Below are 22,961 nucleotides of genomic sequence, written 5' to 3' on the forward strand. Positions count from 1 at the left end.
TGATCTTCCAGCCTTGCAGACACCCACAGGGGCTGCTGAAAGGGTATGAAAGAGTTGCAGCAGCCCAGGCTTTTGACAGCAAGCAGAAGAGGCATGCTGACACTGCCTAGCGTTACCTCCTGCAAAAGGTGGCTTCTGGACGGGTAGAGCAGTCCACGGGGAAGTCACATTTAGGGTTGACTACTGAAGCCTTAGACAGCCCTAGAAGTTGGTGTTTTCTGCTGTTCTGGAAGGGAGCTGTGGCAAGTAACTGATATAGCCCCTCTCACTCTATCTGCTGTCAGTGGGGATTTGCATAATTATGGAGTTGAAACAGAAGCCTTCCACCAGTCCCAAGCGCAATACTTAGGACACAGATGCAGTCTAACTACAGCAGTGCCAGCACTAAACGTAAGCTGGGCTATACTTTGATTGAAGACAACTTTTGCTGGGATCTGCTGATGGGAGTGTTGATGCAAAGAGCTACTGCTGGTGGTGGGAGCTACAAGGGCCCTGCCCGAGAGCACTGTGGAGCAGCTGCTACACTGGGAAGCAGATAAGTGTGTTTCAGGAAATACTCTGCTCTTTTCCATTGCAGACTGAGTGCAGACTGGCCTCCAGCATTTCACTTTTTTAGGGTCTACTGGTGTCTGAAGGTTATTGATATTAAATGTTTGAGGGAGTGGTGGTGAAAAGAAGTGATTGTATTAGTAGTAAAGGGGAAGGGAATGTGTCTCCTCAGAAGCAGGAAAAGTGTTTCCTCTTTCTCCATGGCAGAGCAGGGCATTCTTATGGTGACCACACTTAGTGCTACTTCTCCCAACACGGAGACAAGTGTTCCTTTCTCTCCTCAGCACTTCAGCAACATCCATCAGTTCATGAGGACAGATTGGGTCTTGCTGTACTCTGCAGAGCCCTCCAGAAGATGGAAACTTTAGTACAGGGGGAAAATAGTGTCATCTGCAGTCAGATAAATGCTATTACATTGCTTACACTTAAGCTACACTTTAGTTATTAAAATAAACAAAAAGTGTAAGATTTAAAAATGCTCCTTTATTTATTTGTTCAATTTCCTTAAAGGTACTAAGCTTTCTCTGGTACACAAACTCTGGAAGCCAGGTAGGAGCTAGTAACAGGTTAGAGGTGCTATTATAGCATGACCTGCCTCACTGTGGCACAGTAATTTGAACTACTGATGGCAGAAGCCAGGCAGGAACACAGATCTCCAGATATTCCTACTGATTGTTTCCATTGCTTCTATGGGTCAGCAATGGGACTTTTTCCAGCTGCACTTCTTACATGTTTGGGTAAATAACAGCAGACTACTGTGTTCATTCATATTGAAGGAACAGTGACAGCTGCTAGCAGTTGTAGAGCTGTGTTTCAAACACATGCTCATTCCAAAACAAATGTGAATACTACCTGATCTACTCTAACATTGCATTTCTGTCCTAACCAACACTTACAGCTAGTCAGCTGCAGGGTGAGAGTTTGTCTCATGTATAACCAGTTTCTGCTCTTTGTTGAGTGGCAGTATGTTAATTTGAGTTTATATTAGTGCCAAAACAAAACTGCAATAGAAGCAGTACCTTCACATTTTTGTGCATTACCTGATGCTTACCACCACACTACAGATCACATCTTGCCCTGGGTCAGAACAAATTAAAACTCTAAGAAGGGAGAGATTATGTACTGCATGTACTGGACTGTGCTGAAAGGTACTGGAGTCTCTGAGGCAAAATTTCCCCATATCTGCTAATCACACAGAGGAATGAGAGACACAAAGAATGTTAAAACTTTTATTTTAGTCTGAACTAAAATATTCTTTAAAAAAAACCCCAAACAAAATACCATGGATGGAATAGTTTTTCACAGTCATAATCTGACTTGCTGTATCACAACAGGACGGGGGCAATAGCCCAGACAACTGGAGAAAAGTTTTGCACCTTTATGAATTAGGTAAGGGAATAGGTAACAGTTTCTATGTTTCACATCCAGTCAGAAGGAATATAACTAAATGCATATCCTGCATTTAGACACCACAGCATAGCTTTATTAGGCTCTTAGCCTACAGGGCTTGTTTCTAGCATTTCCTAAGTGCTTGTTCTCAAATGCCACAGTCCTGACTGTAGCAATGGGACCAACTCCCTTAGTATCAAGATACTATGCTCTGGCTGGCACTAAAACATAAAATAAGAGGGGCTGCAGTAGAGCTGGCATAGCCCCATAAGCTCACTTATACCCAGGGGACAGTGCTGGAGAGATGAGGACGGTTCTGATTTCTAAGGTCTGTTGGACAGTAAGTCACCACTGGTTTTACCAGAACTGTGACACAGACTGGCTTTCAGTCTGAGAGGAAGAGAGGAAAGGAACACAGATCAAAGTCATGGAGAGAAACCTCAGGTCTGCTGTGAATGACATTAGGAATGCAGGCTCACACTGAGCTGGAATACTATCACATTCAGCTGCTTAGCAAAAGTAAGGACTAGCCCAGCAGCTCAAAGGGTTTAAGAAAACAGGATCTTTTAAACATTTTAAAAAGTGTACATGTTCATTTTTGTCTAGTATTTGAAGTGTTACACAGTGTGATACAGTGCCACTTACACTCTGGTGTAAGTGTGAGACACTTTGCTAGTGGAGCTTGAGTAGAACCTGTGCCTTAAAGTTTGGGCAGAGAGGCCAGCTTCCCCTTCAAGTTTTCAGCAAGCTTGTCCATGAACTCAAAGGTGTTCAGGTAGTCAGAGCGTGTGACACTGCAGCAGGAATGGGGAGGGGAAGAAAACAAGATAGACATTAGTTGTAAAGCTGCTCAAATCAGGGAAGACTGGTCAAAGAACTCTAAGTATTGCCTCTAAAACCAAAGGAGTTATCTCCTACTCATCAGGCTGATGGTTTTTACCAAAAGGCTCCAGATAAGAGGTAGCCAGATGGTATTTTGCAGTGAAGTAGGTCTCCATCCTTGTGAACAGACAGGGCAGGATCTGGCTAATGTAGCCAGCCTGTCGTAAGAGAAGTCTTTGCAGTTTCTTCTTCATTTTTCTCCCCATGCATTTGGTACAATAACAGGGACAGAGCAACCTAGACTAAGCTACCTGGGGCAGGGAGTGTCTCCTATTCTGTTTGTACCGCACTGGGTATAGATGTGCCCTGTTCTGTGACCAGACTCCAGCAATTCTTCACCATACTAAAATAACTTTCCAGCAAGTGCTATTCAGAAAAACCAAGTAAAACAGCCTCCTCCCAACACAGCTGATTACTTCATACACTTACTTAGGCAGGCCTTTGATACAGGCAGCAAGGTCCTTTGTCATGAAGCCAGATTCGATGGTCTCAATGCAGACTTCTTCCAGGGCAACTGCAAAGTTCTTGAGGCTAGTGTTGTTGTCCAGCTTTGCCCTGTGAGCTAGTCCTCTTGTCCATGCGAAGATGGAGGCTGAGGGAGAACACTACATTACTCTGTCCTTCTAGAACTCCCTGGACATTGTTCTAAACTGTCATATGGACAGATTTTAAATATTAATAAAGTTGAAAACAGACAGAAAAGAGAGAAAATCTGGTATGGGAAAGAGAACATTTATCTTCATCTAGACATCCCTTGCATTTTGTGCAGCTCTAAAGAATAGCAAACCCTGGAAACTACTCACTGCCTCCAGCAATCTCTTTGCACTTGCCATTTTACTTGATTTTGTTCCTGCCTGAGTCAGAAAGAATGACCAGTGGTAGGACTCTGTGGTTACACAGAAAGTTGTCCTTACGACAGAAGTGTGTAGTCATCTTCCTGGTATTGCATCACACTCTGGTCCCTATGCAATTTTAGAGGATTCTTTCCCTCACATCCTATTATAGGTACGCTTACACTTTGAGGATGTACATGGTTTGGGGGTTAGCTGGGTCTTTTGGAGCATTAGGAAGGGGAGTAAAATAAAAAACCACCAGCCTAAACCTTAAGGCTGTTGTGGCTGTAAGTCCCTTGTTTGCTGAAGAGTTAGAGCATGTCTCAAAGGCTAGGTTAGGTCTAGATTATTGCTCACACTCACTCCTTTCCAGCCTGTTTTTGCTCTAGGCTGCAGCTGTCTCCATGGAAGAAAAATGCATTACAAACTACCAGTTCCACCACTCAGTGGTGTAATTCTCTGCAGAAAGGATGCAGATGTTCTTACTCCAAACCTGTTCTTTCATGTATAGAGCTCATTGAAGGGTAGTAAAAAGCAGCTCACCAATGGGGTTAGTGGAGGTTTCTTGGCCTTTCTGGTGCATGCGGTAGTGACGAGTAACTGTGCCGTGAGCAGCTTCTGCTTCAACAGTCTTGCCATCAGGGCAGATCAGCACACTGGTCATCATCCCCAGGGAGCCATAGCCTATGGCATACAGTTTAAAAAGTTCAGTATCTCCTTTGGACAGCACCCTTAAATTCCCCCATCCTACAATCCCCCTACATCCTCCAAGCCTTGATGTGAGTATTCCTGAACAGCAGTGCTTCTGCAACTAACTGGCTAGTCCTGACACGTCAAAATAACAGCTCATCTGAACAGAAAGTGCTGCTGAACCATGAGATATAGATACGCAGACATTCTGCACCATTTCAAGAAAATTGGTATTCTTGCCTAACTTGCTAGACATTTTTACTGAAAAGGTGCAATATGAGAACAAGGAATCCTAAATAAGCAGTGTTAGCTGCCAATCACTATCTTCCCCACAGGGTGACAGGAAACAAACCTGCCCATATCAAGGGCATCTACTCTAGTGAAAGGAACCATAAGCTCGCAAAACTGGACATTCACATCAGTTCTAACCCTGTAGGTTTCAGAGGTCTGTGTCTTCGAAAGCTTCTTTGTTCAGTAGTCCAACACACATCCTTGTGCTGTGGGAGGCAGTTTACTGACATTACTTTAGAAAGAGCATATTACATAAAGCCACACATCTTGTCCTGTGGGTTTCTGCATCCATGTTTGTTTTGGCATCAGGCAACTTGGCTATATATGATTTTGATCAAGCACTACAGGTCTGTAAAGTTAAACATATCAGTCTCTCTTTACACCTGACAGGTATCTTTAGGTCCTGAAGGTTTTCTTACTTATCTGTAGAGCATGTGCCAGTACGCTCACCACCAGTCAGCTTAACTCAAGCTGTCAGTGACATAATCCCAGCTGTCTGGACCTTCCATCAGAATGGAAAGCCAATCTGTTATTATGTTGGTAGGAACTGCCATCTGGTAAAGAAGTGCAACTACACGGTCTGCATTCAATGGGTTTTCTTGCAAAAGTGAAATCAGAAATTCTTTGCCTGCCTGATATCTCCATGACTGGCCAAAGGTTTGAAATGTAAGTTCTGAGACCCAACACTACCTCCTGGGCCATTACCTAAGATATGACACAAGATCTCAAGAGACTACTTCAACATAGCACAGGAAACATCTCATACCTTGCGCAACAGAGTCAGACTGCACATCCCCATCGTAGTTTTTGCAGGCCCAGACAAAGCCTCCTTCAGATTTCAGGGCCTGAGCAACCATGTCATCAATGAGCCTATGCTCATACCAGATCTTTTTGGCTTCAAACTGGGACTTATATTCTCTAGAAAACAAAAACCAGAACACCTTGTCATATAGATAAAACCAGGGATTGCACAATTTGTGTAAGTCATTGTGCATAGACATGAGTGGACAAAAACCAAACTTAAAAGAAACGTGCATAATTTTTACTCTTTTTCCCTTGCTCGCTTTGCTAGACCACTGCAAGTCTGCTTCAGAGTCACAGAGGAGCCCACAGAGAATCTGTGACTCTGTTAGGAGAGATGAATACCACTGCCACAGAACTTTAAACATTTGAGTACTGTGTCCTGCAGGACAAGGAAGACTGTGACAGGAAACACATACAGCCTCCCCCAAGTGCTGCTGAGTATCTGAAAATGCTGAATTAACTGTAACAGCTCACACGGCTAGAGAGGATGTTCCTGCTGCAGACTTATGCTCTGCAGTAGAAAGCGTACAACTATCCTAGTTACCTGTCATATATCTCTTGAAAGATGTCTTTAAAGCGGCCATCGTATCTCTTCAGGATGGTGTTCTTGGTGCTCATGTAGAGGGGCCAGCCTTTAGACAGTGCCATTTGGAAGGAACTGTGGGCAAAATCCTTGATAGACTGGTCAAGATTGTACATTCCCATGGCTACACCACCACAGCCTGTTAGTAGAAGAAGAACAGATAGTAATCAACTAGATTTAGTTTTGGTTAAGGATTTGACAGTCACCCCGTAGCATACTCTGGCAGGCAGGCTGGTGTCATCCCCATGTGTCTTGATGTAGTTCTCAATTTAAGGTTGGTTCTTTCAGGAGAAGATTCACTTTGCAGTATTAGCTAAAAGCTCCAGCAGCCCTGTGACACATGGATAGGAAGGTGGTTTTGTTTTACAGCTAGGTACATCTTAATACTGTGATCTAATACCCCTAAGAAGTTTCTTCCTAATCCAGCTTAAACAGCAGAACTGTGACAGGAGTGAGTGTGCTTGAACTCCTACTAGCCATATAAATGAGTACTTTTCTATCAAAGCAGCATGCAGCAGTTTGGAACAGGGGTCTCAGTCAAAGCTAGAAATGGGATGGCTCCCATCTTAAGTGCCTTGTACCTTCAGGCTTTGACTGCACTGCAGAATTCACTCCAGCAGTCAGAGGCTGCTATGCCTAGCTCAGGTAAACAAGTCCTCACACGCATTCCTCCACCTTTTCAGTGCATGTGTTTGGCCTACCCTGCAGTTTTGTTTCACCTGCTCAGGCTCACTTCCAGCAAGTCGCGGGAAGAACATGGCAGCTGTCTGGGTGCAAGGGAAAGTCCCGAGACAGCTCTCAGAACTACCAACACTCACATGACTTAGATTGTGTAATGCAGATGCATCGGCAGCCTGAATGGAAGTGCTTTAAACTTAAACTTACAGCCCAGCTCATCTGGGGGAAAGCAGCATTTAGATCATGGGAAAGGCTGACTGCAGGTGAAAGCAGCATCTAGGGCTTCATGAATAACCTTTGTCATCTTCAGAGCACAGCTCTTTGTGTTTCTAGTGAAAAGTAGATACCATGTACTTACTTTTAAGCACCTCACTACCACCACCTCCCTAGTCTGTTGTACAGTGCCTTGATCAGGGATCTTTGTTCTGGAAACACCAAATTTTTTGGTTTTGAAAATATCCTTTCCTAATACCCATTTGTCCTTACTTCCAGATGGTTGTTACTATATGGACATGCATGCAGAATGAAGAGGGGAAGCCAGAGGAGGTTTATCTGCTTGCCAAGATAGCAAGGTCATTTGAAGTTGATATTGGCAGGGAATTAAATTCCTGTTGTTACCAGCAAAAAAACACATTGCCCCCCTGCCTCCCTTGGTGAGTCAAGGACAGAACAGGGTCTGATCAGCTATAGAGAATGTGTCCTCTGGAGCCCTGACTTCCTAGTTGCTGGATGACAGCTATTAAGTTTTATTCAAATACTTACTTGCATATAGGTAAAAAAACTCCTTGTTGCAATCAATCCTACTGCCTACTAAAATCTCTTGATTCAGTGTCAAGGTTGAACACATTAGTATAGCAATAGGACAAGGTTCCCTTATGCTTCATGGAGATACGCTGGCACAACAGTTATCTTTGGGAGGGGAGTTCCCCCAGAGCAACAGCAGCAATCTGCCATCTTTGCTCTTCCTTGCTTTCTGCTCACTGATGTAATGTGGAGTGGTGAATCAGACTGGCAGCTGGAACTGCCAGACGTCTCCAATACACGTTTACCAGTCACCTACCAAATGAAAACAGATCAGGACTGGCAGTGAAGCAGGTGAAAGGCTGTGCAACAAGAGACAGTAGAGATTTAGGCTCCTGTAGCAAGAATGCCAGAGAAATGAAGTATTACAAAAGATGGTCACATGGCAGTCTTGGTACCTGTTTGCCAAGCCAACTGCATACAAACTAGGATCCTGTGGTTTACATGGATGTATTGGGTCTTTGTAGCTAGAAACAAAACATTGCATGCTCACATACATAGGTCACCATAAGGGTTCAAATCCTGAACCCTTTGATCACTGATAGGCAAGAAGGATGACTTGTGTGGTTTTCCTGAATCCTGCCCCTGGAGAAATGCCCTGGGTTCTAGCAACATGTGTGTAATTGTTTTCAAGCAACAAAGCCCAGCAATGTCAGGACTCCTCCTTCTGAGCCTAGCAATGTCTACAGCCAGCACAGCAACACTGCTAGGAGAGACACCAATACCTTTGAAACTGCATCTGTTAAAGCAGTTAGAGCCTAGACAGTCAAGAGCATCCTTGTCAAATCTCCTTGCCACCTTGCAGAGTAAGTGTCAGTTCTCATTTCTATTGAAAAAAAAAGACTGCTTAATAAAGAAGGGTACAAACTGCAAAAATATATAGAGCCCAGTAAGACAAACTACAACTACAAAGAATTATACCCAAGTTGTTCTTAAATATATCTCCCCTTAGGTCAAGCTCAAGATAGCAAGTTTCCCTGTGATCAGAGCAAAAAACAGTTATGTGCCGCTACCAGAGTCATCATATATGGAGCATGATGCGTGACCAGTCTAGTATGACTGGGCACTGATACACCTCTTCAATCCCAGGAAGATTTCAAGTAACTTTCAGTACTTCCCAGATAAATGAAGAAGGCCCAGACCTTCTCCCCCACTCTACCTCAAAGTCATATTTTACCATCAGATCTGACTGATACTTCAAGGTTGAATTAAACCAAAAATATCAGTTTTAATCACAACTTTGAGATAATACGTACTTTCAAAGTTATGAACCAGATATGTGACTGGTTTGCCTCCATCTCCTGGAGTGTACGTCATCTCTACTTTTCCAGGCCCAGGTACCACAAAATCAGTTGCTCTGTACTGTTTGGGAAAAAAGAAAAAAAAAGAAAAAGAAGCCATGATGATTTTATCTATCAGAAGGACAGAACCATAAAAGACAATCTGCATTTGGGAAGGCAGGGTGCAGAAAAGCATGAACAGTTGTACCAAAAAAACCATGAACAGGCTTTGTTTACTCAGCCATGTGGTCACTGGATTATTTTACTAGTGATTAAAAAGGAAGTAGTCAAGAGTCTGCATGTTCCAGAAGAGGTCTTCCTCTTTAAGGGAAAAAGCTTATAGGTTCTTAGGCCCTATCAATTGTCAGACTATGTATTTTTGCAGATGCATTGAAGTTCTGAAGTGCAAAGTATCCGGAGTGTTGTGTGGTCTGTGAGTAGACAGGCTCCTCTCCCTGCTTCAAAAAGAGCCATTCATATCTCATGAATAAGGGGGAATCATACAACACCTTAATAAAAGCCATTATTTCTAGCCATGGCATTTGAAAGGCCAATCTGTAGTAAGAGCTCTTCGAAATCTTTAAATGGATACACATTTTGCTCCTCTGAGCTCCACAGACTCAGAAGAAGAGCCAACACGTACTTCAGGTTTTTAAATGGTGTCTCATCTTCCCAACTGTCCTGAACAATACTATGTGTGGTTACATTTCCTTGGAATTTGTCATCCTTTTTCATGTAGTTCATCCTTTTTCATTCCCTCCTATTGAGGGAATCGGTTCCCTAAACTGTTCTGAAGTTACAGAAGTGTCTTGCTTATATGTCCTTTACATGTTCTTATATTATTACTTTCACTTTAATCTCATACTTTGGCAGGGTTTCAATCCTTCACCCTTAATCTATTGTTTCCTATTATTTTGACCTTCTCAATTATTCAGTACTCTTAAGGATGTTGAACTCCATTCTTTTTTAGTGTCAGGGCTCTGCAATTATTTTCCTCTTGAAAATTTATTATTTTACCTTACCACCTCAGTTGATGTTATGACTTGCCCTCAGTTTGTGGGTTTACCTATCTATTTAAGCACCTGGCTCTTCTAAAAGACTTTTCTTTTGTCATACTTGGCTGCTTTACAGTGTACCATCACCCATGGAGAAGAGTATGGTTGATTCTTGTCCTCTGGACTACCCAAAGGCTGCTACACTGAGAGCCACACTAGGGCTTTCCATGGCCTTGTATTACCTCTGCCAGGAGAGCTCTGATGAAGGATGTTTCCCTACTTCAGTACCACAGCCTGATGCGCCCAGTATAAATATCAACTCTGCAGAAGCGCTGTGCAAGTAAGTTTAAGAGGCAGATCACAGTTTAAAAAAAAAAAAAAAAAGAGACAGACACCCACAGACAACAGGCGACTTTACCCAGTTCTAAAAAATTACTTGCTCAGAGCCATTTTTGCTGTGAGCAACATCTGCCACCAAAAAATCCTTCTGAGAAGCAAGAAGATGGGCAGCGTAGAGGATATTTTGTAAAGACATTGCTATATAGGGAGGATGGTTCTGAAGAGGTGAAGAAAAATAACCTGGAGGAGTTACACCCCGTGTTTAGGTACAGACCTATCTAATCACAGCATAGGCCCCTGCAGGCTGTTTATACAGCTACACTGCCTAAGGAAGAGAGAGGCATGAACCTACACTTCACCAGGTGCTGTACAAACAAAGTGCGAGCAAGTACCCACTGCTAGGTGGAGTGCAAGGGATAAAGCAACAGCACAGGGATGTCCAGTCTTTGTAGCTCTACACCAGTCACGTCTAAGCCAGTTCAGATAAAAAGAGGGGTAAGCACTGAAGTGACTCACTTGATCCCCATAAGCGTGGCGGCCAATGACAATGGGTTTCACCCATCCAGACACCAGCCGGGGAATGTTCTTGCAGATAATAGCCTCCCTGAAGACAGTGCCACCCAGGATATTTCTAATTGTCCCGTTGGGAGACTTCCACATCTGCTTCAACTTGAACTCCTCCACTCTCTTCTCATCAGGAGTGATGGTTGCACACTTTATGCCAACATTGTATTTCTTTATGGCTTCAGCAGCTTCCACAGTTACTTTATCATTTGTAGCATCACGATGCTCAATGCCCAAGTCATAGCTGTAACAAATCCACAGAGATGATCAGTACTGCCCAGGACATTTGTTCGTGTCCAACAGGAAAGAAACAAGACCCCATATGTGCCTGTGAGTGTAGTTCCAGCACTCTGCCATAACTGAGGTCGTCTCTCTTCCAGTGCAAATGCTGCCAGACTGGAAGAAAACACAGGCTCCTATACCGATACTTCTGCTGCTGGTAGGAGGTTGGAGGAAGGACAGCTTCTCTCTGCCAGCATGCGACATAGCCAGTATCTCTGCTGCCTTCCCTTCTGAGCTTCCTGCAACAGAAGCTTCAGTCTGGGATTCTAACAGTATGGAGCAGCACAATCCCCAGATGAATATGGGCTTTTATTTCAAACCTCTTGTGCTGAGGGCTCTGGCTTCCTTCATGTACTGAGCATATGAAGCTACACTAGGCTTAAAAACTGCCTAGACAATGGACCCCACCACCCTGCCCTGGCAGCAAAACTGCCAATATTCCCCTCAGTCAGGGGAAGCATGTTTCCCACACTCAGTGTTTTAATAGCTCTTGGAGAACAACGGGTGCCCAGCGTGGGACAGCTCTGAAGCATAGCCAACTGTACATGAATCTAGCCATTGTGCTGCCTCAGCCAGGGGTCTGCTTTCCCTCCTCCCACCCCTCTTTGAAAAAGGATGTTCTCTAGACTATGTGCACATATTATGCTGCTGGGTTCCCATTTGCTTGGTTCTCAACACCAGCAAGCAGAAAGCCTGATGTAGGTGGCATACAAATGACTCCAGGAGCAGGGGAAGAGGTCAGACTTGTGGGTTTAATAATGGCAGATACGACTGAAGGCCTCTGTCCACATGGCTAGGAGCAATGCAGCTGGATACTTCTCTAATAACTATAGCTCAGTGGCTAGAAGGGGAAGAGGTTATTTGCTCTGCTTGATCAGAGGCTGTAGATAGCCTGTCCCTTTTGCCATACCAGCTGCTAGTATTTGTTTTTTCCAGAAGGGAGTGTAAGAGCAGAGCCTTGGCTCAGGGAATAATTGCAACAGTTACCTCATGCTGCCAGCAGCAGAGTTCAAGCTTACATACATCAGGGCTGAGTCTGTGCCCTACAACCACCCTTTTGCCCTCTGGGCAGATCTTCAAACAGAGATGGCAAGAAGCCATAAACCTGCTCAGAGTCCACAGATGCTAGGCTTCAAGTTGAGGATTGGCTGAAACACCCCATGTTTCTAATTGTTCAGGCTACAGGAAGCCATGCAGACTGCCCAGGTGCTGGAAAGCCAAGACAGAGGAGATAAAAACACAGACTGTATCAGTAAGAAACCTTCTTAAAGGCACAGTACAGAAGAAAGCTAACACACAATTAAGTGTTCACTGCTTACTGCTGTGAGGAACCCCAGAGGGGCTGCCAACAGACTTTGACAAAATACCTTCACCATGAGCCCATGCTTTCCACAGTACTTATTGGGGTTGTTCCTTAGGTAAATTAACCAGGGGACTCTGCTGGGAACTTTACCAGTATGAAAGGGCTAGTTAGCCTCTCTGCACTAGTTGAGGAGCTGTAAGGCTCTCAGTGCTAAGTGAAACATGATCAATGCCTAATGACACATGCAAATTGCAGTACAAAGTGGCTGTTTGTGTCATAAAGAGCCATTACCTGTGCAAATCGAGATCTACATAAGGAAAAATCAGCTTTTCTTTAATCAGTTCCCAGATGACCCGTGTCATTTCATCTCCTTGCATCTCCACAACAGAGCCTCCATGGATTTTTTTAGACATCTTGAGCTGCAATAGACAAAAAACTCCAATCTAAGTTAAAAACTGCTAACACACCTCACCAATACATGTATCCTGTATTTTTACAGCACAACTAGAAGAGAGGTACTAACATAGCATACAGGGTCTATTCTAAAAGTCTTGAAAATAACCACAGTCTATCCTTAATTTCATGCTAACTGGTATTTTTCTTGAAGTCCCAGCTCCTAGGGACATCTATCCAAGGATAAAAATAAAGGTTAATAGCTGAGATTTAAGGGCATGTGTTCTAAGGGCATGAGCTTTAATTATGGTTGTATAAAAGAATTTGAAAGTATGACCAAACTCTTCCCCCAAATTCTGCAGAAATAGATGAGCGTTTTTTATTTTTAGATTTCATGAGTTCTAGTCCAGTTGTTTGTTTCTTCCCTTTTTTCTGAAAAACGGGGGTTAATGGACATTATTTTAATGACAGGTCATATTGCTGGCACTATTAATTCATTGTCAGCTTCTTTATTAGCTTCCTTCCACAGGAAGGAAGGAAACAGGTACAGAAATTCAAGGGCCACATCAAGACTACTTTCTCCCGGCAAGCTTTATTTCTGCTGTTAAAATAAATACTGGTCAGGTTTATTTTCTGTACAGAACAGAGATTTCCCAAGATATTTGTTCATAAAGCCTCAAAAAATAAACTTGAACTCTGCCCTTCTATTTGCACTTTGTTCCTTGACAAAACCCAACCCTGCAAGCCACTGAACAGCTCTAACACAGTGCCCTGCTTTCCAACAGCCACAGTTTCTCAGTTCTGATTATGCAAGAGCTATGACTTGGCAAGTTCCTCCTACCAAGACAGTCACGTTCTTGTACGCAGCTGTTAGGATACTACACGGAGATACCAAGCCCTTGTGCTTGAGGTTGCAGCTTCACAGATACAGAGGTCCATGAATGGCTTTATCCAGAATGAGGGGTCCCCCTGTACACACAGTCTATTCAGCTAGATGAAGTTATTCACAGGGTAAGGTTTGCAATCCAAGCACCCCAGGTTACAAGCACATGAAGAGATTGCTCTTCGGTTCAAATTTATTTTTTTTTGTTTATAAATTGAACTAACTTGTGCTATATTTCCAAAATCCAATCCATTAAACATTTTGTCTGGGAAGAGAATAACCTATGGTTGGCTTCAGACCTATACAGTGCTGCTGTCACAAGGAGAACATAAAGGTACAGGGAATGCACTTCCAATGAGATAAATCTCCACTGATATGTAGAAAGAGCAGCTTCTGACAACTGTGACAGCATCCTACATGTTTATCTGATCGTAGCCCCAGTACTTCTCCCTCCTTAAACACTGGTGTCCCCAGTTCCTCTATGTCCAGGGGCAGCATTGCAGTGGCATCCCTCTTCTGTGCACCAGAGTCAACATGCCAAGAGGTTCCTCTAGAAAGCACACATTCCCTAGAGTTCAACTCTTTCTGTCTCACTTCACCTCTGATTTTATGCTCTCCAGAACTGCCAGAAGTCAGCAAGGTCTTTCTCCCACAGCAACCTTTCTTGAAATACACTTAACCCAGGCATTTCACCAAGGCAGCTTAGAAGAAACTGAGAATTTCCAAACATTCCTTGGTCCTCAGGAAGGACTCAGGGCCTACAGTTAATAATTAACTATTGTAACAACTCCTTAATTCAGGTTTACAGATCTCTTCGGATCAGGCCCCCTCCCAGGGAGAGTGGTGCAGATCGCTGTCACTAGCCGAGATCTTGCCCGCACTTGTTTTTGGGGCGCGCTGCCCTCCACCCCGCAGGCAGCCCGCCCCTGCCGACGCGGTGCCGGCTGGCTCTGCTGCCACAGGTGGGCTCTGCCGAGCAGGCCGCGGGCTGCGGCCGGTGCCACAGCGGAGGCTGAAATCCAGGCACGGGCACCACCTGAGCCAAGGCGCTGCCGGGCCTGGCCAGCACGGCAGGGGCCGGGGCGCTCCCCCGCCCCAGGACGGCTGCCCCGGGATAGCCGAGGGGCCCTGGGTGCAACCGGCGGCAGATGACACTACCGGCTATTAAGAGATATCTGGACTGCCAGGGGAGAAAGCCCAGCCCCGCGCCGGGGAGGCTGAGCCCGGGCTGCAAACAGCGCCCCAGCACCCGGGGCGTCCTCAGCGATACCTGCGGCGGGAGAGGGTGCCGGGCAATCAGCCTGCCGCGGACCTCCCACCCCGAACTGCCAGAAAAAAGCCCTTAAAGACACAAAACCACCCTCTCAAAGCCCCTCTGCAGGGCGGGGGAGGCCACGCCCGGGAGGGGAAGGACAAAGGGCGCGGTCCCCCACACCGCGGTGCGGTGCGGTATGGTATGGTATGGTATGGTGCGGTGCGGTCCGGCCCGATACCCACCCCGCCCCACCCGCGGGGCGCCGAACCCCGTTACCTGCGGACGGTACCAACCCGGCTCTCACGGCGATGCGGGGCCCAGCCGTGCGCGGGGCCTTTTATGTGGCCGCGCCCCCGGCGCCGCCCGGCCCCGCCGCCGCGGCGCCCCCTGCTGGCCCCGCCCGGCCCCTCCTCCCGGCGGCGGAGTGGGGGCGCGGCGGAGTGGGGGCGGGGCGGGCCGGGCCGGCCGGGGGGAGCGGCTCTCGGCCTTGGCCCGCGGGCGCCTGGGCGCGCTCGCACCGCGCCTCGCCGGCCGGCCCGTGGCGGTGCCCGCCCCGCCGGGTGCCGCGCGCCGATGCCTCCTCGTGAGGGAGGTCGCGGCAGCACGTACTGCGCCGCGGCCGTTCCGCCGGGCCAGGCAGCCCGCAGTAAGTGGCCTGCCCGCCGAGCCGGGCCTTTTCCGCGCCCTCCCGAGACAGCCGCAGTAAGTGGCCTGCGTCGCCACAGGGAAGCCGATGGCGCTGGAGGTCTTGGGCGCCGAGGGGGCTCGGGCGTGCCCAGGCTGCTGGAGCGGGCCCCGGGGCGAGCGCGGGCTGCCAGCCTGCCCTCCGCGCCCTGCTGGCCTGTCCCCAGCCGCAGGGTCCCGGCGGACGCGTCCCGCAGCCCAGCCCAGGGGATACGCGTACGCACAGGCGGGCACGGACACGTTGGCTCGCGCGGAGGTGGCCATGTCAGCGGCACGGCCCCGCCAGTAGCGGGGCAGGAGAGGGCACCCCTCGCGGGCCGGGCGAGGCGGGGAGTAGGAACCGGGGAGGAACCCCAGGGAGGCACACACGCCTCCTCGGCTGGCGGCGGCTCCCGCTGTGGCAGCCTGGAACTGCCACGCCCGGGCGGAGCCGGAGAAGGGCCGCGGAGCGCAGGGACGGGGCGATGCGGCTGCGGGGCGGGCGGGACGGGGGACACCGCCCCGGCGGCCCCGCCCCGACCGCCGCTGCCGGCGGGTGGATTGGCGCGGAGTCTCGATTGGCGACGCCTCGGCGGGGAGCGCCGCCATCGGCGGGCGATTGGGCAGGGCTGGCGGCAGCGCGGCGGGTTGCTAGGGGCGGGAGGGGGTGAAAAGGGGCGGTGCCGCCCCGGGCCTGCGCCCCGGCACCCCGCGCCACCACTGGCACCCCGCGCCGCCACCGGCACCGCCACCCGCGGGGAGCAGGTGAGGACAGCCCGCCCGGGGCTGGGCGATCCTGCCTGGGCCTCGCGTGGGCTCGCGGTAGTGGTTCCCCGGGGTGTGCGAGCTTTCTGTGTGGGGCCTGGCACGCTCCCTGGTAGCGGCTGGCGGCGGCGCCGCGCCTCGGCTGGCCCGGGGGTCGCTGCCTGGCCGCCGCCTGCGAGCAGTTTTAGCTGCTTCCTTCCCGTCCCGGCGCAGGTGCCCTTCCGGGTCCGCCATCCCGGGCGGGTGGCGGCCGGTGCGTGTCTGTGGCAGGGGAAGACGGGGGTGTCCCCTTTGCAGAGGGGAAAGCGAAGCAGTCAGCGTGGCTCCGGCGCAGAGGTTGGAAGTGAAGTATGTGTGTCATGTAGTCAGTTATGTGTAAATTATGGCTGTTCAGCTTTTATACCCGGGTTGTGCTGGCCAGGTGCCTGGGAGTAACATCCGAGTAACAAGGAGTGCCTGGACCCTTCTGGCACTGGGAGGCTGTGGTCAGTTTGGGGTGCAGGATGTTGCAGCGCCATTCTGGATGTAACTGCTGAACGTGTGTGGAGGTTCACACCCATACTTGCCCTCTGTGTTCTATCGGTGGTGAGTTGGTGATTGCTGAAGACGTTGCAGCTTAAAGTGGCTTTCGATATATCCCCTATGGCTGTTTGGTAAGGATCCCGAGGAAGTTGGAGCCCGATTTTGTGCCTGTTGACTGATACGTGCTCCTCGCTTTCTGATTTCCCACAATATACAAATAAGTGACTCTTTCCCTGTTTCTTGGGAGGGAGGGAAAGGAGTGTTTTCCTAAAGCACTTTAAGAGAGGGTGATATGCTTCAAAGCTAATGTGTTGTATAGTACAGAAAATCCAGGTGTTTCTGGAGCTAATGCCAAGTACAGTGCTCTTCATTTCAATTAAGCTAGTACTGCTGTTACAGAAGCAATTACTGTGTGTTTTTTTTTCCCTTGAAGCTAAAGTTTATTTTTCCAGAATCACATATATGATGTATGCAGGCTCAGAGATTTCCTTGTTTTTTTGTCTTGCCAGGCTATAGCCAGTTGCTGAGAGATGAGCATAGTTTCCTATAAAACTTCTGTTTGACTTCATAATGACATTTTTAATGTGGTGATGTGTGGGGGAGCACAGCCCTGTCACACATTCGATGTATAAAAAGCAAGTTATTAGTTGCCTTAAGTATTCAAGAAACAATTTCAAATTTACTGAAGATATGCTCTTGAAGGTATTTTCCATTAACTCTGGTGTTTAAGCATGTTCAAATCATCTGTTGTTTGAATAATATTGCTGAAATGCGCAACAGCAAAAAATACCATGACTTACGGTGGAGAGGGATGCAGAAGCATGCCAGACTAAGACTCAACTTTAAATAAAGAACCTGCCCAAAGTTTCTCTTGAAACTTTGTGAATGATGATGTCTCTGTTTTCTTTCTGAAGCATATGTGAATATTAGGAGAAACTCTGAGCTAAAGGTGCTTACTAAACAGAAAAACAAGCAGAAGTCCACTGAGAAGTCATATGATTGACTTGCAGATACTGTCTTACATGCATTCATTGTAGGAGTGGTCAAACCTTGCCACATGAGCTGCGTGCGGCTTGTTAGCACTTCTAGTGTCATTTGTCAACCACGTGGATTTTCTTTGGACTGCATAGATTTTTAGTGTGGCTTCTTAGAACTTGGAAGAAAATGTTCTAGTTGGCAAAATACGCCTGTAGATTCTAGGGAGCAATTGTGGAAACCGGAAACTGGTGTTTCACGAAGGAGCATGTATCAGCTGTTAAGCAGGAATTAGACTCATACAGGGTTTTGATCCTTAGCACAGGTAGAAGTCAGCTGTCACTCGAGGTTCCATCAGCTCCCCATGTTCCTGCTCTGTCAAACATTTCAGGAAGTCTTGCTTAAACGTGAAGGTATTAAGCAGGCTAGAAGTGTAGGCTTAGTGAGGCAGAGTGGAAGAAATCAGATGTGTATTGAGGTTAAAGAATATGGGCCATGGGAAACTATGACTTTTGGCTATATGAAGGCTTTGCTACACAGCAAGTAGGCTTAACAAGTATGGCTTCCCCTAATGTAGAATGTGGTTTGGGTTTTTTGTTTGTTTGTTTTCCTTAATGTAGCTACTCTTGAAAACAAGGAAGTTTGGAGGTGTTAGATACAACCACAGATAAACCACAGTTTGGGTTGCTTCCCTGGTAACTTGCACAAGACCCTGTATTGTAATATGGAGGGGAAGGAAGCAGTGTGCCACCAAAGTTAATCTTTCAGTCCTGCTGTTGTTTGCAGTTCATTCTATTTATCATTCTGAAGTTAACCTGGCCAAACAATGAGTATGTCTTGTGCTTGCTCAGGTGTGCTTTTCTTCAGTTTTCTTGTTACAAGGGCTGCAGAAGTCACAGCACTGACAGCTCTTCTCTTGAGCTGAAGTTAAAACTTCTTTGTGATATGCATGCAGAGTCTCCATTTGAAAACTTCAAGTTCCCATAAAACAGCAACTAGAGTGTGTCCTCTATGTAGTGGCTCTTTACTTACCTTGATTACTCTGGATATTTAACTAGGAGCTCTGAATTGGTTTCTGCAGAGGTGCTGATCTCTTGCAAATGACTAGGCAGGGGACATGGGCTCCTAACTGGCACTCTTGACCTGTACTAATAGCAGATGTCTGTGGTAGGTGGGTTGAATGTCCCCCCTCTAGCATCTAATGAGACCCCTCCTCCTCAGTTGACTGATGATGTTCTGTTTCACCACCCTGTGCATAATGCATGTTCCTGAACCCTTTCCAGAGCACGTGAAATGGCCGCAGATGACAAACGATCTCCGACACTGGAGTCTACCAGTGATCTACCTCATTCTCCTAGTAGTCCGTCTCATCTCACTCACTTCAAACCCCTGACTCCTGACCAGGATGAGCCTCCTTTTAAATCAGCCTACAGCTCTTTTGTAAATCTATTCCGTTTCAGCAGAGGTAAGCGCTTGGGGGAATGTGTGTGCGTGGATTGTGCATGCTGTCCATTTTATTGATGCCCTCTGCTGCCACATAAGCTTGTAAAAACATCTCTGAATATAAGAGCATAATGTCAGACAGCTGGCCAAATGGATGGTGAGTCAGTTAATTTATAAGGGATGTTGCATCTTGCTTTTGGGTGACATAGTAGAACTTTGCCATGGGAGAAGATAGCCAGCATCTTGCAGCTAGAAATCTGTGGCTGCCCATGAAGGTTAGAGACAAGCCAGTTAGCACATAGTGTTATTGTAGCTTCTTAACTGGGCACCTGGATTTCCTTTGTCTGTATTTTGGAGCTAAAAGCAGGAGTAACCCTCTGCCAGCCTATATGAGCAAAATGTGTGCCTGTCCTTCCAATGCAAGTCCTTACTCCAGACTTCCTCCACTCCTCACCTTCCTGTGCATCTTGTACCTTCACACCCTGGGTGGCAGCTGAGCAGCAATAAAGGATTGTATTTGCAGGAAGTCCACTCTTAATTTGCACGGCTTAGCTGTTCCCCATCAAGAGGTCTGAAGTGTCGTGAAAGTTTTGTATATTAAAAAGTACTACTTGATTTTGGCCTTTGTGCTACATGTATCATGAAACACTTAAATTCTCAGTAGTCAAGTTCTTAAAGAACTCTGAGGTTTTTCTTTTTTGTTTCAAAGAAATATACTGCAAAGAGTGGTGAATGAATGCACCTTGGTTTTATACAAAACCTGTGTATCTTTTTGCCAGAGATGGCAAACTGGTCAGCTGCTCTTGTTTAGTCTGTTCATTATCCAGCTCTGCTAAGCATACCTCTGCCATGTTTGGGCTAGGGAAAAAGGGCCAAGATAGCTTTTTGCATAAGCAAACTGATCTGTCCAGACTCTTATGCAGAATGAAAAATAATTACTTGGTATGACTGCTATTAGTTTGCACAGTAGAATATCACCTGTCATTATTGATTTATTGAAAGTAACATAAGATTTGGTCAATATTGACTTAAGATGTTTGTCTCTGACAAATGTAGCTTCAGTCAGCAAAGTATTGTATTGGAAGAATGGGAAAACAACCTTGAAACAGCATGTGAAATGCACTGTTCCTGGAATCAATGAGAACCTGTCAATACTTGATCCTCTGATGGAGAAGGCTGATTTATTAAAGGCTGTGGTAACTTTAATGTGACCTCAGTACTGGCTTCTAACATAACTGAAAAAATCTTTTCAGGGCAGAAGCTGATAATCAAGCATAGCTATTCCATATAGCAAGAAAAATTCATGCTTGCTGGTTTGCTTTTTTTAGACACTTTTCATATTAGGGATATTTCTGAAGTAGCCTGAGCCTTGACAGACTAGTTCTACATACTGGCCTGTTTCCATGTTCTGTATGATAATTTTCAGACTAAGAATTTGTGTCTTTTGTTACGTATAATCGTTATCCAAATGAGCTATTTATGAGAGTTTTCTATGCCTTAGTTTTGCATGCACTACTGGTTTTCTTTATCATGTCTGAACAGTTGGTTTCTTGCTTTTTGTCAACTCCAGATGATGGCAGGCTTTCGTCCCCGTCAGAGAGAGCAGAGGCAGGTCAGAGTGATCCACAAGCGTTGAGTGGTGGCTGGTCCAGTCCTCAGCATCCCACGAGGGCTCAGTCTCTGAGGTCACCGGTACCTTACAAAAAACAACTGACTAGTGAGCTGCAAAGAAGATCTTCTACAACCCTGGGTAATTTCAGCTCTTTGTGCTACAAGGAAATGTTGTACTAGCCAGTCTGGTATGCTTCAGAGTGAGGTGGAAGGAGGTGAACAAAGGATCATTGACTGTCTAGATTGATAGCAGAATTTGGGATCAGGCTACAGTGCTTCTGTTAGTGAGGTTGCACTTTAACATCAGAAACATGTCCCCTCCACCCTTTTTAGTGTTCCAGCACGACACTGTTGTTGGGGCTCTGCTGTTTCAATTACAAAACAGTCTGGAGCAAAACAGGCTGCCAAAACACGTCCAATGTTTTAAAGTCACTTGAACCTTGATCCTGAAAATTTCTGCTTTGTCTTGAGAGACTTTAGTTTCTTAACAGCCATATGCAAACTGTAACTTTAGAGCTCAGTCTGAATGGGGTTCATTTGTGTCTTCAAGGGAGTTACAAATGCAGATTTTTGCTTGTAGCTGTGTTGAGGAGAATTGAATAGGAACTTGTGTCTAAACCTTTTTTATTCCTAACCTTGGAACTATTGCAGGATGCTGTACTGAATCTGTTGTAGCTAGAATGGGAATTGAATGTGATTTCAAAGGTGCAACTGTGTAATGGCTTTATGAAGATCTGGAAGGGCTAGTAAGTAGATTGCAGGGATCCATCTTGAGATCTGCCTGGTTTCTGTTGGCTGTTTGTGATGGCCTTGAGCAAACTGCTAAACTGGGTAAAAATCCTGTGCAAGACACTATTTTCAAGAGTATGGTATCTAGTGCAAACAAATTGGATCTTAAATGTTGTTAAGGTGTATGGGATTTTTAGAAAGTTGTCTAGTCTTGGTAACCAGGAAAAACTCCAGTACAGATAACTAGCATTTTCATCTCTCTAAGTCAAATGCTGTCTTAGTTGAACACATTCATAATCTTCCTCCTTGCCCTCTAGTACTGTTTGTGCTATTTAGTTGCATCTGTCACAACAAACCAGTTAAGGTTTGGGTTTTTTGTTTGTTTTGTTTTAAAGCTTTTTTCAAGTGCCCCAGGTATAGCAGTGTGCTCTTGGCTGATTTGCCAATTTACTTCATTCTTAGTTACCTCTTGTAAATCACTTGGAAATTAACTGGGGATTACAGATTATAAACCTTTAGGTGAGGTAGGTTGTTCGGTACTCAGAAGGCATAAATAAACTTGTTGTTTGACTTTCACTGGGAGTAGGCAGCCAGGGAAATGAGAGTTAGTCTAAGGGGGAGGAACTGTTGCTGCATTATTACAATGCCTTTTCAGGACCTTCGTTCACGTCTCTGTGTTTGGATGAAAGTACGCTTAGAAAAATGCGATGATGAATCAGCCAGGGAAGAAGTAAAGTTAGACCAAGCAGGAGTTGCTGGCTTTTTGAAGAGATTTCTGTCATATTGGGTTCTGAGTGGTTTGACTCACTGTTGAGTATCTCCCCCCAAATAACCTCAGTGCTGTAACAAACATAAACTCTGTGTAAAGCAAGTAGAAGTGTACTGTATTGATGAGGAGGTTTCAGGGGAGTTTTTCAAGCTGTCTCACTGTATTTGAAGAGGGGAAGAATGCTTACATCTTCCCTCTCCAAAAATCAGGCATTGGTTTTTTTTTTTGAAGCAAACTTTAGAAACGAAATTTTCATGCCTTCATTTGTCTTAAAAGCTGCTGAATAATTAGGTCTTTGAGGATTTTTTTGAACATTGCGCAGAAGAGAATTTTACTTGTGTCACTGCAGTTGATGCTGGGTTGCAGAGATAATCTTAGTAATTGTTCTCGTATCTAAAGAATGAAAAGTATGAAAAGTGATGTAATTTACAGAAACACCTAGACTGATAGGTCAGTTCACTCAGTTCAGTGACAGTGAGGTGTCTAATCTAGTTAAGTGTTCTTGCAGCCTTTTATCTGTAGGCCTGTAAAAGTCTCTCTAGGCTTGGCCATTACTCAGTTCATAACATCGGGAAATGTAGGTAGGAAAATGCCGAAGTCCGTCACAAAGGTCTCTCTAGGCTACTTGAGTTTAAATAACATGCCAAGCTTAAGCAAACTGGAAGGAATAAATAAATAAAAGGCCTCTGG

General features: G+C 46.0%; 2 protein-coding genes across 23 annotated transcripts in view; one reads left to right on the plus strand and one right to left on the minus strand.

The window, feature by feature from the left end:
* Positions 1-1,764: 1,764 nt before the first annotated feature.
* IDH1 (isocitrate dehydrogenase (NADP(+)) 1) lies at positions 1,765-15,425 on the minus strand. Of its 2 annotated transcripts, none has more exons than XM_074873046.1 (9): positions 15,404-15,425; positions 12,555-12,682; positions 10,631-10,922; positions 8,757-8,862; positions 5,983-6,160; positions 5,401-5,552; positions 4,197-4,337; positions 3,250-3,412; positions 1,765-2,732 (listed from the first exon to the last, which is right to left on the minus strand). In XM_074873046.1, the coding sequence occupies exons 2-9, from the start codon at positions 12,674-12,676 to the stop codon at positions 2,639-2,641; spliced, it is 1,248 nt and encodes a 415-aa protein (XP_074729147.1). In that variant the 5' UTR covers positions 12,677-12,682; positions 15,404-15,425; the 3' UTR covers positions 1,765-2,638. The 2 variants fall into 2 exon arrangements, with proteins under 2 accessions (XP_074729147.1, XP_074729149.1); XM_074873048.1 differs by lacking the exon at positions 15,404-15,425 and adding an exon at positions 15,071-15,180.
* Positions 15,426-15,480: 55 nt separating this feature from the next.
* PIKFYVE (phosphoinositide kinase, FYVE-type zinc finger containing) overlaps positions 15,481-22,961 on the plus strand; it is an 86,541-nt gene continuing 79,060 nt past the window's right edge. For 14 of the 21 annotated variants that reach the window (XR_012629450.1, XR_012629452.1, XR_012629459.1 and 11 more), the window contains exons 1-3: positions 16,119-16,222; positions 18,979-19,184; positions 20,733-20,912. Coding sequence is in view for 9 of the 21 variants with exons in the window: in XM_074873034.1 (XP_074729135.1) it covers positions 19,013-19,184; positions 20,733-20,912 (352 nt within the window). In the remaining 12 variants the exon portion in view is untranslated. Of the gene's footprint in view, positions 15,497-16,116; positions 16,223-18,978; positions 19,185-20,732; positions 20,913-22,961 lie in introns of those variants that run through there. The other 7 variants (XR_012629454.1, XM_074873035.1, XM_074873042.1 and 4 more) reach the window with 5 other exon arrangements.

The sequence above is a fragment of the Strix uralensis genome, chromosome 6 (genome assembly GCF_047716275.1).
Source record: "Strix uralensis isolate ZFMK-TIS-50842 chromosome 6, bStrUra1, whole genome shotgun sequence".
NCBI classification, from domain to species: domain Eukaryota; kingdom Metazoa; phylum Chordata; class Aves; order Strigiformes; family Strigidae; genus Strix; species Strix uralensis.